Here is a 14,481-nt window from a genome sequence, read left to right on the forward strand (position 1 = left end):
TCATTTCCTGTTTATTGTAATATGTCAAAGTTGAAATCGCACAACAATCCTCAATCTGTCAAACTATCTTTTCTTGACTGCAAGTTGTATATAGAGAGTTGCAAACCCCCTACATGCACACCACCCTCCCCAACTCAAACCCTATAGGGATGAACAGGCCAAGTGACACGGGGGGGCTGAGGCTGATCGAAACTGAAGGGGTAATTGATATCAGAGCAGATCACTCTAATAGGATGGTCATACCCCCTCTACGCTCCTCTACCCCCTGAAATACTAATCTGACTTGGGGCAGGTGGGAACTCAAGTCCCAGGCCTCTCACTCACCACCAGGCCCCAGGGTGTCCTGGTATTGGCCAGCGTGTTTACGGTGATGGAGGAAGGTGATATAATAGTGGTGATCATTGCATTTCATTTTTGATTTCCATCACTCGCTATGCAGCCTAGGGGCAGCAGCAGGGGCGGCAGCGTAGCCTAGTGGTTAGAGCATTTGACTAGTAACCGAAAGGTTGCAAGTTCAAATCCCCTAGCTGACAAGGTACAAATCTGTCGTTCTGCCCCTGAACAAGGCAGTTAACCCACAGTTCCTAGGCCGTCATTGAAAATAAGAATTTGTTCTTAACTGACTTGCCTAGCTAAATAAAGGTAAAATAAATACAAAACAGGCCGTAGCTGAGGGACATCCGCTGACAGGTTGATGTGTAGGGGTCAGGAGACGAGGTTACAACCCCTAGTCCCTCTGTTATTACATATTTCACCCAGGGGATGGAACCAGCGCTCGCCTCATCCCTGACACAGTGGCAGAACTCATAGAAAAGGTCAATCTGATTTATCTCACGTGGTTTCAAAGTGTTTCAACAGGTGATTTTCTTTCTGCTATCACAGGTTGGATAGATGAGTTTTGCTCAAGTTCCTCTGTTAATTTTTGTGTCGTCACGTTTTGTGTCAGCTATGACATGAGGATGAGTGACCCGTGTAAAGGTTTAGGTAGTGTATGACTGGGGTTGGAAGATGGATGAAGACATCATTATTGTATAACCTGTAGAAAACATAAGAGGGCTCATGTATCTACTCTCCAGTCCTAGGGCTTCATCAGGTTTGAAAGGAAGTTAAAGGTGAAAAATAGCTTACACTTTCTTTTGCATCAGTAGGCCGGAGGGTGATGAATTGTCAGAACCGAGAGTCCGACTCACTCCCTTTGGTTAATTGATTATCTTCCTGCAGCATCCAGCAGAGGATAAACCAGAGGGACTGGTCAATGAAGCAGCCAGGCATGCTCTCTCTGTCTGTCCATCTCTACCTTTCTGTATCTCTCTCTGTCTGTCCATCTCTACCTTTCTGTATCTCTCTCTGTCTGTCCATCTCTACCTTTCTGTATCTCTCTCTGTCTGTCCATCTCTACTTTTCTGTATCTCTCTCTGTCTGTCTATCTCTACCTTTCTGTATCTCTCTCTGTCTGTCCATCTCTACCTTTCTGTATCTCTCTCTGTCTGTCCATCTCTACCTTTCTGTATCTCTCTCTGTCTGTCCATCTCTACCTTTCTGTATCTCTCTGTGTCTGTCCATCTCTACCTTTCTGTATCTCTCTCTGTCTGTCCATCTCTACCTTTCTGTATCTCTCTCTGTCTGTCCATCTCTACCTTTCTGTATCTCTCTCTGTCTGTCCATCTCTACCTTTCTGTATCTCTCTCTGTCTGTCCATCTCTACCTTTCTGTATCTTTCTCTGTCTGTCCATCTCTACCTTTCTGTATCTCTCTCTGTCTGTCCATCTCTACCTTTCTGTATCTCTCTCTGTCTGTCCATCTCTACCTTTCTGTATCTTTCTCTGTCTGTCCATCTCTACCTTTCTGTATCTCTCTGTGTCAACGCAAGAAGAAACAATGTGTTGTACTTACTAACCACCGATGCCTAATTTTATACAAACACATATTTTCACAATTGTATTTCCAGAAAGGCTCTCCGTTTGTGGCTTTTAGTTTTGGTACACCCACTGTCCCATCAGTCCGTTGGTTGCCTGGTGATGTTGTTGATACAACAGAGAGGAATGTCTACACACCCTCAGACCCTCTGCTCTCTGTTTGTATTTTCCTCTCCTAACAAAATGGGGGTCCCATTTGAACGTAGCACATCTTTTACCATGCCACCCACACACAGTATACACATCCACCCCAGGGGGGGATGAGGGGGTGAGCGCAGAAAAGAGTAAAGTGGAACACCAGCACCAGTGTTACCACCAGACAACTTTGTAATGGTTACTGTATCAGTTTTACTGTTGTATTTGCAGGCAGATAGCCCTTGCAGACTTGACCATCATCAATAAGACTGACCTGGTGACTGGAGAGGAGCTCAACCACCTTAGAGACAACTAGTCACCTTTTACAGACCTTTTTTTAACAAATACACTGTCCTGCTAAAAGATTAGCCAAGTGATGATCTGTTTCAATTTGTAATAGCGCTTTTTGATTGTTCAGATCAGATGTGTGATTACTATATGTTATAGATGGTATTGTTGCGTAATAATAAACATATCTCCTTTCCTCTACAGGTCACTAAATGGTCTGGTCAAGATTCCGGAAACGCTTAAGTCAAGGTGGGTTGGTTCATTTGGCCTAAATGAACGGTGGAGGGTTATTGAACGTGTATCATTGTCTACTGTAGCACTACTCTCACCTGGAGACATAACCAGACATGGAGACAACGCCATGCTTCACATCACAGGGCAATTACTATGACTATTCTCAAACACATACAACTAGCACAAGCACACACCCCCAATTATCCCCCTTGCATGTTTTCCCAGCTTTGTCCTTGTATCACAGATGAAACATATTAGGCATGACATTGTATTTTAGCCCCCCCCCCCCCCCCCCCCCCCCCCCATCTCCACAGGGCTGCACCCCCGCCTACACAAACACAACCCCCAACCCTACGGTGTTCAGTTTCCCACAAACGCTTGCTCTCTGACGCCCCACCAGGCACCACAGTGTGTGTGTGTGTGTGTGTGCGTGCGTGCGTGCGTGTGCGCGTGTGCGTGCGGACGCTCTGCATGTATCAAAGGCAGGGTGTGTCTCGGATCCACTCTGCACTCAGAGGCAACAGAGCACAGATAGAGGGCTAACCTGAACAGCAATCCCACAACTCCTGTCATGTGTCAATGGTTCTCTGTGGACTGGATCTTATAAAGGGTTTGATTAATAACAGTCCAGATGAGTCCTATTCATTGCAGTGGTATAGTATCATCAACATTGTTGCTTTCATTGCATATGCATGTTGTAATACAAATATCAAAGCATTTTGTGCACCTCTACGTTGACCCACCGTCTACTCCCCTCCCGTTATAATGAAACCAAAGATCAGCCGTGTTTTACTTGGCAGGTTAGCGTTTTTGTCATGAATCTTGTTCCGAGTGGTCACTAGCTGGCACAGCCACAAAGTCATACAATCTGATTTGAAACCTAAACTTAGCAACACTGCTAACCCTAATGCCTAACCCTGACCTTAATTTCAGCCCAAAAAGCTATTTTTGATTCCATGAATTTTTACAATATAGCCAATTTTGACTTTGCAGCTGGCAGCTAAGGGGAAATCGCTCAGTTCTGCCCCCAGGACTAGACTCATGACAATAGACATCAACCTGCTTTTATGTTACTTGTTTCCCTTGGGTGGCCCTATCTCAGGTACTGGATCTGCATCCCTGGAGTAAAGTAAGTGTGGCTTTGAATCATCAGGACTGCACCACTCTCAGCTCCATTCTCAATCACTCTCTACGAGCAAAGTCTATTAAACATGGCAGTGTAGCAGCCCACACAGAGGTGGTATTGTTGACCTTGTTTCCCTGTAATGAAGGGCCCAAGCTATGGAAGGGTTGGTGTACTGTAAGTCCATGTGGGGGGAGGGGGGGTTTACCACAGTAAAACTTAAATGACATGAATAGACTCAGTAGTGGTAAACCGCTCTTCACACTCTTCACATGAATGCAGTGACTGGTGTTTTCTCTTCTCCCAGCCAGCTGCAGTGGATTAGTGTGTGTGTGTGTGTGTGTGTGTGTGTGTGTGTGTGTGTGTGTGTGTGTGTGTGTGTGTGTGATGATCCCTGAGGAGAGTCATCTAAACACACTTGTCCACACAGATAGGCCCTTTCCCTGGCTTTCCACCCCCCTCTGGCCTCCCAGAGCCCACGCTGGTTGTTTGAAGAAACCCCCCACCGGTCCACTTGTGTGGCACTAGCAGCAGAGAGGGCTAAAGCTGCTGTACAATGTTTGTTCTCCTTGTGGGGTCAATGGGGGAGGTTGAGGAACAACAGGACAGGATCTGTGGGGGGGGGGGGGGGGGGGGGGGGGGGGGGATTTGCGGTCCACAGCTGATCTCTCTCTTAATATGCCCCAACAGACACACACACAGACACACACAGTCTTGTTTAACCTTGTGGCGACACACACTTGATTCTCATTCAAAATCCTATCTTCCCTAGACCTGCATTGCTGTTTACAGTGACATATGAAAATACCTTTCTTCTTGCAGCCATATAACATCACAGAATGCTTAACAGGCTCTAAAAAAGAATACCATATTAATCTCACAGTTAGATGCTTCCCGATTGAAGAACAAGCCATGTGTTTGCATGGTCCGTTGTCATGTAAACAAAGATACTACAGAAACACTGCACACCTCACTGTTGCTTCTTTATCTTACAGTTTGGCAGAAAAGCTACAGCTTGTGGAAGCAACAAGACCACATCTAGACAATGTAATGAGTGCCAATGGTGATCCATGAAAGGGAAATTACTTTGACTAGGCCTACTCTATCCATGGCTTAAACAATATCGTTTTGGTCTAGTTTTTTTCCCCCACAGACGGACCACAATCTGGCATTTATAAAGAAGTCGTCTAATCAACAACCACAGGTTTGGGGTCAATTATATTTCACCTTTGAGGAGGTGAAAATAATGGGACATTTTTTTTATTAATTTTTTGAATTTCAGTTCACAGGGGTATTGAAGTGGAATCGGCCCCAGCCCTGCTCTGTATGCAGTGGGACAGGGAGATACAGTCCTGGGGCAGAGTTTGGCCCCTAATGCCTTCAGGGGCTGACACACTAGTGAAAAGTCCACACTCTGCTTTTCTGTTTTTGTGCTTGTGACAGTAAACCAAGTAAACCAGGATCAATTTTTAGTCTGCGACCCAAAGACATCTGTCCTGATTATCCTGCCTCAAATGCCATCATATGGGGAAATGCTGGGGTAGTGTGCTCATTGGTTAGTTGAACGAGACTGGCTTGGCTTGGCATTGGTCTTCAGTCATGTTGTTTGCTCCTCACAACAGCTACCACAGGGCGTGGGCTTGTTAAGGGGGGGTTAATGTCTGCATTGTCATCAGTTTTTGCCAGGTCCCCTTTCCCACAAATTAGCTAAACCTCCCTTGCCCCACCGTCCTGCCCCCATAGGGCCAAACTCCCCTCCCTCCCTCCAAGTTTCTCTTTTCATGCTAATGAGAGTGTTATACCAAATGAAAAAGGAAGTGTGTAACCTTAACACTTCCTCACAATGCCCAAAATATATGCGAAGTGCCCTTGAAATGCTGTAAGGAAGTATACAACAGGAGGGAGGGAGAGCGGGGGGAGTGGGAGGGTAAAGAGAGGATGGGGGGGGGGGGGTAAATAAGGGCGTCACAACTGGTTTATGGTGCTTGATAGAGTTGAGCTTTTTGACGAATTCGTGGACAAACCCATCAGCAGCACTTAAAATGTGGTGTGACAATACTATTGTTAAATGTTAAGAATGTGCTGGTTCGATTTAACTATGATTTACTTTACTTAAGCAGGTTATATTGACATTAATTAAATGATTGTTTTATTTAGCAATATAAAGCATGCAACGGTTTTGTTTCCCAAGAACTTCTTGCAATCAAAGTTTGAATAACAACCATAAAGCAACAGTAGTCCTTTTTAGAGTAGTCATTTCAAGGACAAAAACTAGTTTACGTTTAGTTGCTTTTACGCTTATAAAATGCAACAATATTAACCATGTGCTGGGCCAATTGTGCGCCGCCCTATGGTACTCCCAATCACGGCCTGTTGTGATACAGCCTGGAATCGAACCAGGGTCTGTAGTGATGCCTCTAGCACTGAGATGCAGTGCCGTGGACTGCTGCGCCACTCGGGAGCCCGAGACTGATGATTCTCGTGAAGGCTATAACATCAATGTTTTGAAACCAAAGAAACCTAATCTTTTCACATCAGAAACGTTCCGTTTTACAATAGCTTGTTTCTTTCCAGGATCTTCTGTGAGAGAAAGCATTCAAGAACAAAGCTGGACATCCCATGAATGTCATTCGGTTGAATGTGAAACAACATTCAGCCTTTGTCACTGGTTTTCAATAGGCATCCCTGTGCTAATACAGTGTGCATTTATGTTACAGTATACCTTCCATCAAAATCATGCATTCATTTTTTTGAACCTTTATCTAACCAGGCAAGTCAGATAAGAACACATTCTTGTTTTCAATGACTGCCTGGGAACAGTGGGTTAACTGCCTTGTTCAGGGGCAGACCTACATTTTTACCATGTCAGCTCGGGGATTTGATCTTGCAACTCTTCGGTTACTAGTCCAACACTCTAACCACTAGGCTACCTGCTGCCCATTGATCTTCATGGGAGATGTAAGTTGGGCAACATTTGATATGGAAGCAAACTTCAAGTTAGGATTCAACGTTTTGTGTGTGTTCGTTTCTGGACACTTTAGGTACAGTTGAAGTCGGAAGTTTACATACACCTTTAGCCAAATACATTTAAACTCAGTTTTTCACAATTCCTGACATTTAATCAGAGTAAAAATTCCCTGTCTTAGGTCAGTTAGGCTCACCACTTTATTTTACAAATGTGAAATGTCAGAATAACAGTATAGAGAATGATTTATTTCAACTTTTATTTCTTTCATCATGTTCCCAGTGGGTCAGAAGTTTACATACACTCAATTAGTATTTGGTAGCATTGCCTTTAAATTGTTTAACTTGGGTCAAACGTTTTGGGTAGCCTTCCACAAGCTTCCCACTATAAGTTGGGTGAATTTTGTCCCATTCCTCCTGACAGAGCTGGTGTAACTGAGTCAGGTTTGTAGGCCTCTTTGCTCGCACATGCTTTTTCAGTTCTGCCCATAAATGTTCTTTAGGATTGAGGTCAGGGCTTTGTGATGGCCACTCCAATACCTTGACTTTGTTGTCCGTAAGCCATTTTGCCACAACTTTGGAAGTATCCTTGGGGTCATTGTCCATTTGGAAGACCTATTTGCGACCAAGCTATCCCAGGTGATCGTGTCTATTGAAGGTAAATCCCACCAGGTGACGTTGCAGGGGGTCCATGAACTCTACGAGCTTGATGAGTCCCCACAGGTGTGGGGGGAGGAGCCTAGGGTCAACCACCTTTTTCTTCATAAGTCAGCGCTGTGTGTCTGCGTACGTGTGTCTGTGCAAAGAGATCCTACAGGAACAGTTAATCTCAACAGTACTAAAGGTGGGGGACAGGAACTAAACAAGAACTCCCCCCTCTCTCTCCTCATGGTGAACTCTACCAGTTTATTCTTGATACAATTCACATGTGGACCTACCTACTGCAATTGTGTTAATCCTCATAATTCTGGTGTTCCACTTCAGTCCAAGAGGACCTCAAAACGTTATGGTATTTACTGTTAATGATGACTACATGCCCAATCTGATAAGCATCTTATTGACTACAATACAGTAAGGTTTTACGGAGCACCAATTGTTGAGACTTGGTGTAATTGGGCCACTTGCTCACGGGCCAGATGCTATGAGGAAACATTAGATTAGTGTGTGAGCGGACTTAATCCATAATCAACCATGTTGGCTATCTCATTACCCAGTGATACACCTGACCCTCAATCAAGGTAAAGCGACAACTTGAAAATAGAGATGTAATTAGCCCCTTACTGTCATGTTCTCTGTAAATGATTTTCAACTTTGGAAACCCCTAACAATACACCCCTAACAATGAATACCTTATTCATTGGAGTTTGAGTGTATTCCTCAATAGTTAGGCTGTTTTAGGTCTGTAAGTTGTTGGTGAAGTTAAGGTTTTGTACAGACTTTTATCACATCTCAAAAGTGGTGCAACACAGAATTAGGCTGGTCTGTAAATGTCCAAGCGCTTGACTATTAGCTTGTGAATACGTTTGTTTGTATTTCACATATTATCACGTAAGGGCTGTTTAAATTATTGAAATAAACAAGAATCTGATTTAAAGATAGGTGTTTACAATATTTAATGTTTCACTATTATAAAGTATTGACTGGCATTTTGTTGTAATGGCTAATAATTGTGAACTAGCGAATTGATTTAAACTCGGGTCTTGTCTGAAGGTGTTTAACTAACGTGCGAAAATCCAATGCGATATTCCACAAGGTGCGTAAAAACGCTGCAAGCATATAACACCTTTGTTTTATTGTTGTGAAGTGACGTTGCATGGGGTCCCCATTCACATTCTGATTACTAAGAATTATGCTGACAAGTCTCAGTCAAGGAATTTGCCATAGTGAGAAGATGTAGGGAGTTTTATTTTTGCGATTCATGTAAAATAACGAATTTAAATAAAATAGGTGGAAGTAAACGGCTAACTAGACGGAGAATTGCCCTGTAAAATCGGATGGTTTGTCTTAAGTCAAATTAATTTTGGCTTATAGTCTGTTTCCAATTTTGCCCTATATGATAACTCAGTTAAACTTGTTAAAATGTCATTTTCTAACATCATTGTCTTGCCTAGTTCTAAATGCTCGTCTAATTTGCTGTGGCCATTCACGCCGGCTATAGCTGTAGCCCTATAGCTGTAGCTGCGCAGTGTTCCACCCGATTCTGATGCTTATTGGCTCGTTAAGTTGCCTCTATAGCCTCTTTACTCTCCCGGCCACGGGGAGCTGTCCCACGGCCATTTTCACGGTCACACCACCTGCGGGCATCCCGAGGTGGCAAACTTAACGAAACCACGGGGGTCTGGGGGGTAAAAAGCTGCGTTTATTATCAGCGGTAGGCGTGGTGTTCAAACTTCACATTGCATCCCCGGCTCCAGCCGAGCTACTGTGCTACTCTATTCTCTGCCGGGCGGAGGCCCTGCGTAGCTTTTAATAGGCCTAATTGAACAGGAAATGTGCCACGGTTATCGCTCTAATGTTGGCCGTGAATAAAGTTGAACACACTGTATACCAATTAAGGGTATAAAGTTGACCGCGATGTATTTGCGTTTGTAGACATAATGTGCCATGCCTGGAGCGGGGCACTTTGATAGAAGGAACTGGATACGTATTAGGGATCTTGCTAAAAATCACCATCTGATTCTACCCTCGCTTTGTAATAAATCATTTTTGCAAACTATATATAGGAACTACATTATGATAAGTATATTTCATTTAAAGGTCTTATGCTCCATGAACTTTGAGGTGTCTGCATACTAGATCAATATTATATATGTGAGGATTCTCCGGAATAGAATTTCCCTTTGTCTGTCCTGACACCCTGGGGCGAGGGACGTCTCTGATAGGTCTGAGTGTGACTGGGCTGTGGCGGGGGGTACAACAACAGCCCACTAATAAAAAACTAAACTCCCACGGTCAACACAAACAGGCTGACCAGGACCACAGGGACAGGACGAGCCGAGAAAGTCAGAGAATACATATATTTATGCGCTTTTACGCGTGTTAAGAATTAATGATACGGTGGTAAAAGTTTCGATTTTACGCGTGTGTGGACGTTGTGGTCTGGGCCATGACCCTCTCCAAGGAGTATGAAACGTCCCAGCAGACTGGCTTGCCACTGAACGAGGATGAAGTATACATAGCGGGAGAGGACGAGCCTCTCCTTGACCGGCATCTTCTCTACCGGACGGACAACACCAGGGAGCCTCGCTCATGCGCCGAGTCCAGCGTCGAACTGGACTACTCTGAGTTCGAGTCATCTGGGGAAAGCGAGAATAGTTTCTGTGCAGACACACCTTCATTGGGAAGACCTCGCGGTTCTGTAAAGCCCCCGTATTCTTACATCGCTCTCATCACCATGGCAATCTTACAGTGTCCTCTGAAGAAACTGACGCTGAGTGGCATCTGCGACTTCATCAGCAACAAGTTCCCCTACTACCGGGAGAAGTTTCCAGCGTGGCAGAACTCCATCAGGCACAACCTGTCACTCAACGACTGCTTTATCAAGATTCCAAGAGAGCCTGGAAACGCAGGCAAAGGCAACTACTGGTCTCTGGACCCCGCTTCTGAGGACATGTTTGACAACGGCAGCTTTCTCCGGCGCAGGAAGAGGTTTAAGAGAAACCAGCCGGAGTGTATGAAAGATGGACTCATGTTTTACCCAAACTTTAGCTGTTACCGGCCTTACTGCGTCCAAAGCCAAGTGAGCGTACCGGCTGCCCCTCTCTGGTGTATGCCCGTTCAGGACGGGCTCGTCATGCTACCTTCCTCCTACCTACCATACCCGAGTCTAAGCAGCAACTGTAAGGTAGTTGCCCCCATGGACTTCAGAAAGCAACTTTACGCAGCAACTCCCGCAGTACAGAAGGCTGCGAGCGACACACATACGAAGTGTTCATTCAGTATTGACAGCATTATGACTAGAACCTTTCCTTATGTATCACATAACTCAAATCCACAGAACTCCAACCCCCATTGCTCTGTTGCTCTTCCCACAGGCCCTGCTCGTTTGGTTCCCGAGCCTGATTCCAGCTCCAATGACTCCATTCTGCCCAAGTGCAATGTTGAGCGCTGTTCCTTCAATAACAGAGAATGTCCAAATGTCTTACCTTAGTTGTTGAAGTGTTTGTTTGTTATAGCTTTTACCAAAGAAACATCTGTGTTTGTATACAAGTGATACAATGATCCAATGGAGACACGTTTACGCATTTCTCAAAGAAAGTATTTAAACTGCATGTTGTTTATGTTCATTCAATGTTGAATACAGTATGTCAAATGAAGTTAATGTAAATATGAAGACTGATAATATATTTGTTAAAATATGGTGTCAATGTGAAAGTGGAACCACTTTTGCCAAATGTTAAAAATCCATTGTAATTTTGATTTTCGACATTGAAATGAAACAATAAAAATAGTTTAGTTTGCGGTGTTTGATTATGCTTAGGCCAACTTATTTCCTTCCCCACATTTTATTACATTTAGAAATTGACTGCTAAAGATGCCATCTATTAGTACAAAATAACCCGAGGAAATGATTGCACCTAAAGGTTTCCAATTTCAATTTCTGGAAAACCAGGTCTAAATTAGCAGGACTATAATATATTGCACAGAATTACTTCGCAAAAAGGCAAAATAGGCATCGGAACAGTAAATGACAGTTGTTATTGTGAATTATTGTAAGCGTAGGCTCATATTTATTTTCATAAATGTTGTTTGTCCTGTAATTGGCGAAACAACCCGTGTTTGTCAATAAAACACATCAGTCTCATCAGTACGAATTTCGTGCCCTGTTTTGTTTTATTGCAAATAATTATTGTAATATTTAATTGAGTCGCTTTTAAATACATTAAATATCCATTAAAATACAATTGATTCTATCTTAATTTCCTTAAAAATCGAATGAAAGCTTGAGAACGTCTGCATCCAGCTGTCGGCCAGTTCAATGCTGCCACCGTGTGGCCCAGGTTTAATGTATTTCAATACAGACAACTACGTTTATAGGACCAATAGGCCTACAATTTTGAAAAAGCACGTTTTACAAAAATGTCTTTCCTTGTTTTTGCTCCTGGTTGCGCTGTCCACTAAGTTATGCATCAGTGAACCAGCCCATATGCTTCTCTCTGGCCACCCATAACGCATCTTGCTCTTCTGATGTTAGCTTTTATGCATTATAGTACAAAGAGAGCGAGAGAGATAGAGAGAGCTGCCATTAAATAAGACGCACTCCATTTGTGTCACAGTTTAGTTATCATTCTAGTCCATTAGCTTAAAGTACAATATTAAAACCAACTAGTGTGTTTTACTTTACCATGTACTATATTGCCTCAAATGTGGGACAGGGGTCTGCTTGACGCATTGCTTTGCCCATGGCCAACAGTGCGCCCTCGGATCCTGCCTCGTCACTTTTCCGCAAGTCTTTGACCGTTAACTGCTTAATGCTCGCACACTGACACTGCTTTGCCTTGTCCGGTTACAGCCCCAGCTCGACACAATTCTCCCCGTACTCCACCGGGCTATTTTTGTCCAGAGGCGCAGCTGATTGTAGGGGCTTTTGGCCCTCCCTGATTTTGGCAGGCGCATGTCCTTGTGGAGAGTCGGGCTTATTTGGAAAATAGGGAGTTGTCAGGCGGAAGAGAAGACTTGGCTTAATATTACATTAGCCTATCCAAAGCTCTCACTGCAAGTTTTCTGTGGCATGTGTTTAAAACCTACAGCAGGCCTATAACTAGCATATATCTCAAACCGAGTTTATAAGCCAAGGAATTTGTTGACGGGGATTTATCATCTTAATAGCCATCCCTCTGGAAAGCGCTGGTGTGCTGTCATTGCGTAAACGCATCCCCCACCTCCCTCGAAAGTGCTACTTCTGGAGGACTAGAGCAGACATCACTGGACGTCTCACCTCCCTAACACAGTCTGTCTCCTACATATGTTTGACTCTCCACTTCTATCCAGCCGACAGTGAGTCATCCCCGGTGTAGCCAGTCGACCCGCCACTCCCGGTGGGTTCTTGTGCGGAAGATGGAGACAAACCCCATTCCCGTGGTAACGGTCCAGACGAGCCCGTTTGATGACCAGCGGCCCGGTACTAACGGGCTGCGGCGGAAGACGGCTGTGTTCGAGGGCAAGAAGAACTACCTGCAGAACTACATCCAAAGTGTACTGTCGTCCATCGACCTGAGGGACCGCCAGGGATGCACGATGGTGGTGGGCAGCGACGGACGCTACTTCAGCCGAGCAGCCACCGAGATTATAGTTCAGATGGCCGCTGCCAACGGGGTAAGACAATAATGTCATTCCAGAAAGTTTGGAATGGTTCAGGGTTCGTGATGATGATAATGATGATGATGATCATGATAAACGAAGCACAGAAATAGCATAATAAACCATGGTATTTTATTGTTAATCCTCCATATGCCTATGGGTCGTATAAACTATGGTTTATACAGCTGAAACTCTAGGCAAGTGCATACAAGGGAAGGCTGTACACTAGTTTACCTAGCATAGCCTGCTCTGTTTATGCGCCTCTGAAACGATTAGTCAATCCAGTGGCCTTGTGTTAACAACACTCAGAATTATGGCGATAGGCGTACGTGCATATAGATAGGCAGGCTATGTTACAACCTAAAGTTTATACCCTCTCCCAGTGTCAGTGTGTTTGTTTGTGTGTGTGCGTGCGTGCGCGGGCCTGCGTGAGTGGCGGAGCCTTTTAACCAATTGCGCAGAGCGCTTGGAAAGGACAGCAGTCTATTCTCAGATCTATGCGACAACAAGCTTGGTGAAATACCTAAATGAAAAACTGAGGGGAATGTATTTGTTTTGAGATGGGTCTATTTTTTCTGCTGGCTCAGTTTAATGTCTCCTGCTTTATCGGCTGTTCAATCCCTCGTCCACTCCTGCCCACGCGCCACTCAGCTACATCCCTCCCTGCTTCGTTCGAAGCTTGGGGGATACCCAGTTTAGTGGCCACGAGCCAAACTCACATGAGATAAGCGCGGGGAAGACATTGAAAGAATATTTGTGAAATTCTGGGGGCAGAGTATGGAATGATGATAGGCGTGACCTACAACGGGTCGCTGACAGGGCAAGGCAGGTGTTAAGTGCGCACCCAAAGGGCACTATTCGATCCAAAGCGATGTCTGGGATATGTTAAAATATAAATATATATATATATTTATTTTTTACGAGGAGAGAATGTTGTCATTACCACAGCTGATTTTATTTTGTTTTCAAACCATACAAATGTTTTTGCTCTTATGCCAAAAACAAGGTAACCGGGTTTGATTGAATAGAGCCAAGAGTATCTCTCTCTCTCTCTCTCGAAATCCTGAAGTGAGGAGATGCGCCGACGTCATAATAATTAATTCCACAAGAATGAGGACACTTTTATTTAGAATAGTTGAGATGTTATAGCCTAGGGACAGAACATGCGAGACTGTTCGCGCTACTTCAATAAATGGATGTAGACGCACATGATGACTGTCTGGAATGTAGCCTAGTCCAAGCCTGCTAGAACGTCTGGAACCTCAGTCCGTGCCAAATTCTGGACGCATCTGGTCTGGAAAGATTAAGGCCTGAGCGTCATGACATAAGCCACATGACCAGTTCTAGAAAACATCTGTTGACTAAAGAGTTCTGAAGCGCATTACAATAAAGACATGCGAATTAAATCATTCTGTAAGCTATACTGAGCTAGTCTACAATAATAGGCCTTTTCATTCTTGAGTTGCGATGTTTGTACATGCTTTAGTCTTGAATAATGTATGATACAATTAATTACTTCAA

General features: G+C 44.1%; 2 protein-coding genes across 3 annotated transcripts in view; both read left to right on the top strand.

The window, feature by feature from the left end:
• The first annotated feature begins 9,766 nt into the window (after window positions 1-9,766).
• On the top strand, window positions 9,767-10,810 carry LOC139412063 (forkhead box D5). Its single transcript, XM_071158857.1, has one exon. It carries the CDS (start codon window positions 9,767-9,769, stop codon window positions 10,808-10,810), a length of 1,044 nt encoding a protein of 347 aa, XP_071014958.1.
• A 1,449-nt stretch (window positions 10,811-12,259) lies between these two features.
• LOC139411123 (phosphoglucomutase 5) overlaps window positions 12,260-14,481 on the top strand; it is a 43,414-nt gene continuing 41,192 nt past the window's right edge. The window contains exon 1 of one of the 2 annotated variants that reach the window (XM_071156992.1): window positions 12,260-12,975. In XM_071156992.1, coding sequence (XP_071013093.1) covers window positions 12,718-12,975 — 258 coding nt within the window. In that variant the 5' untranslated portion in view covers window positions 12,260-12,717. The remainder of the gene's footprint in view (window positions 12,976-14,481) is intronic. The other variant, XM_071156993.1, reaches the window with a different exon arrangement.

The sequence above is a fragment of the Oncorhynchus clarkii genome, chromosome 6, assembly GCF_045791955.1.
Source record: "Oncorhynchus clarkii lewisi isolate Uvic-CL-2024 chromosome 6, UVic_Ocla_1.0, whole genome shotgun sequence".
NCBI classification, from domain to species: Eukaryota; Metazoa; Chordata; class Actinopteri; order Salmoniformes; family Salmonidae; genus Oncorhynchus; species Oncorhynchus clarkii.

Excerpts from the sequence above, each read along its gene's own strand:
- LOC139412063 (XM_071158857.1), top strand. The coding sequence starts at position 9,767 with ATGACCCTCTCCAAGGAGTATGAAACGTCCCAGCAGACTGGCTTGCCA.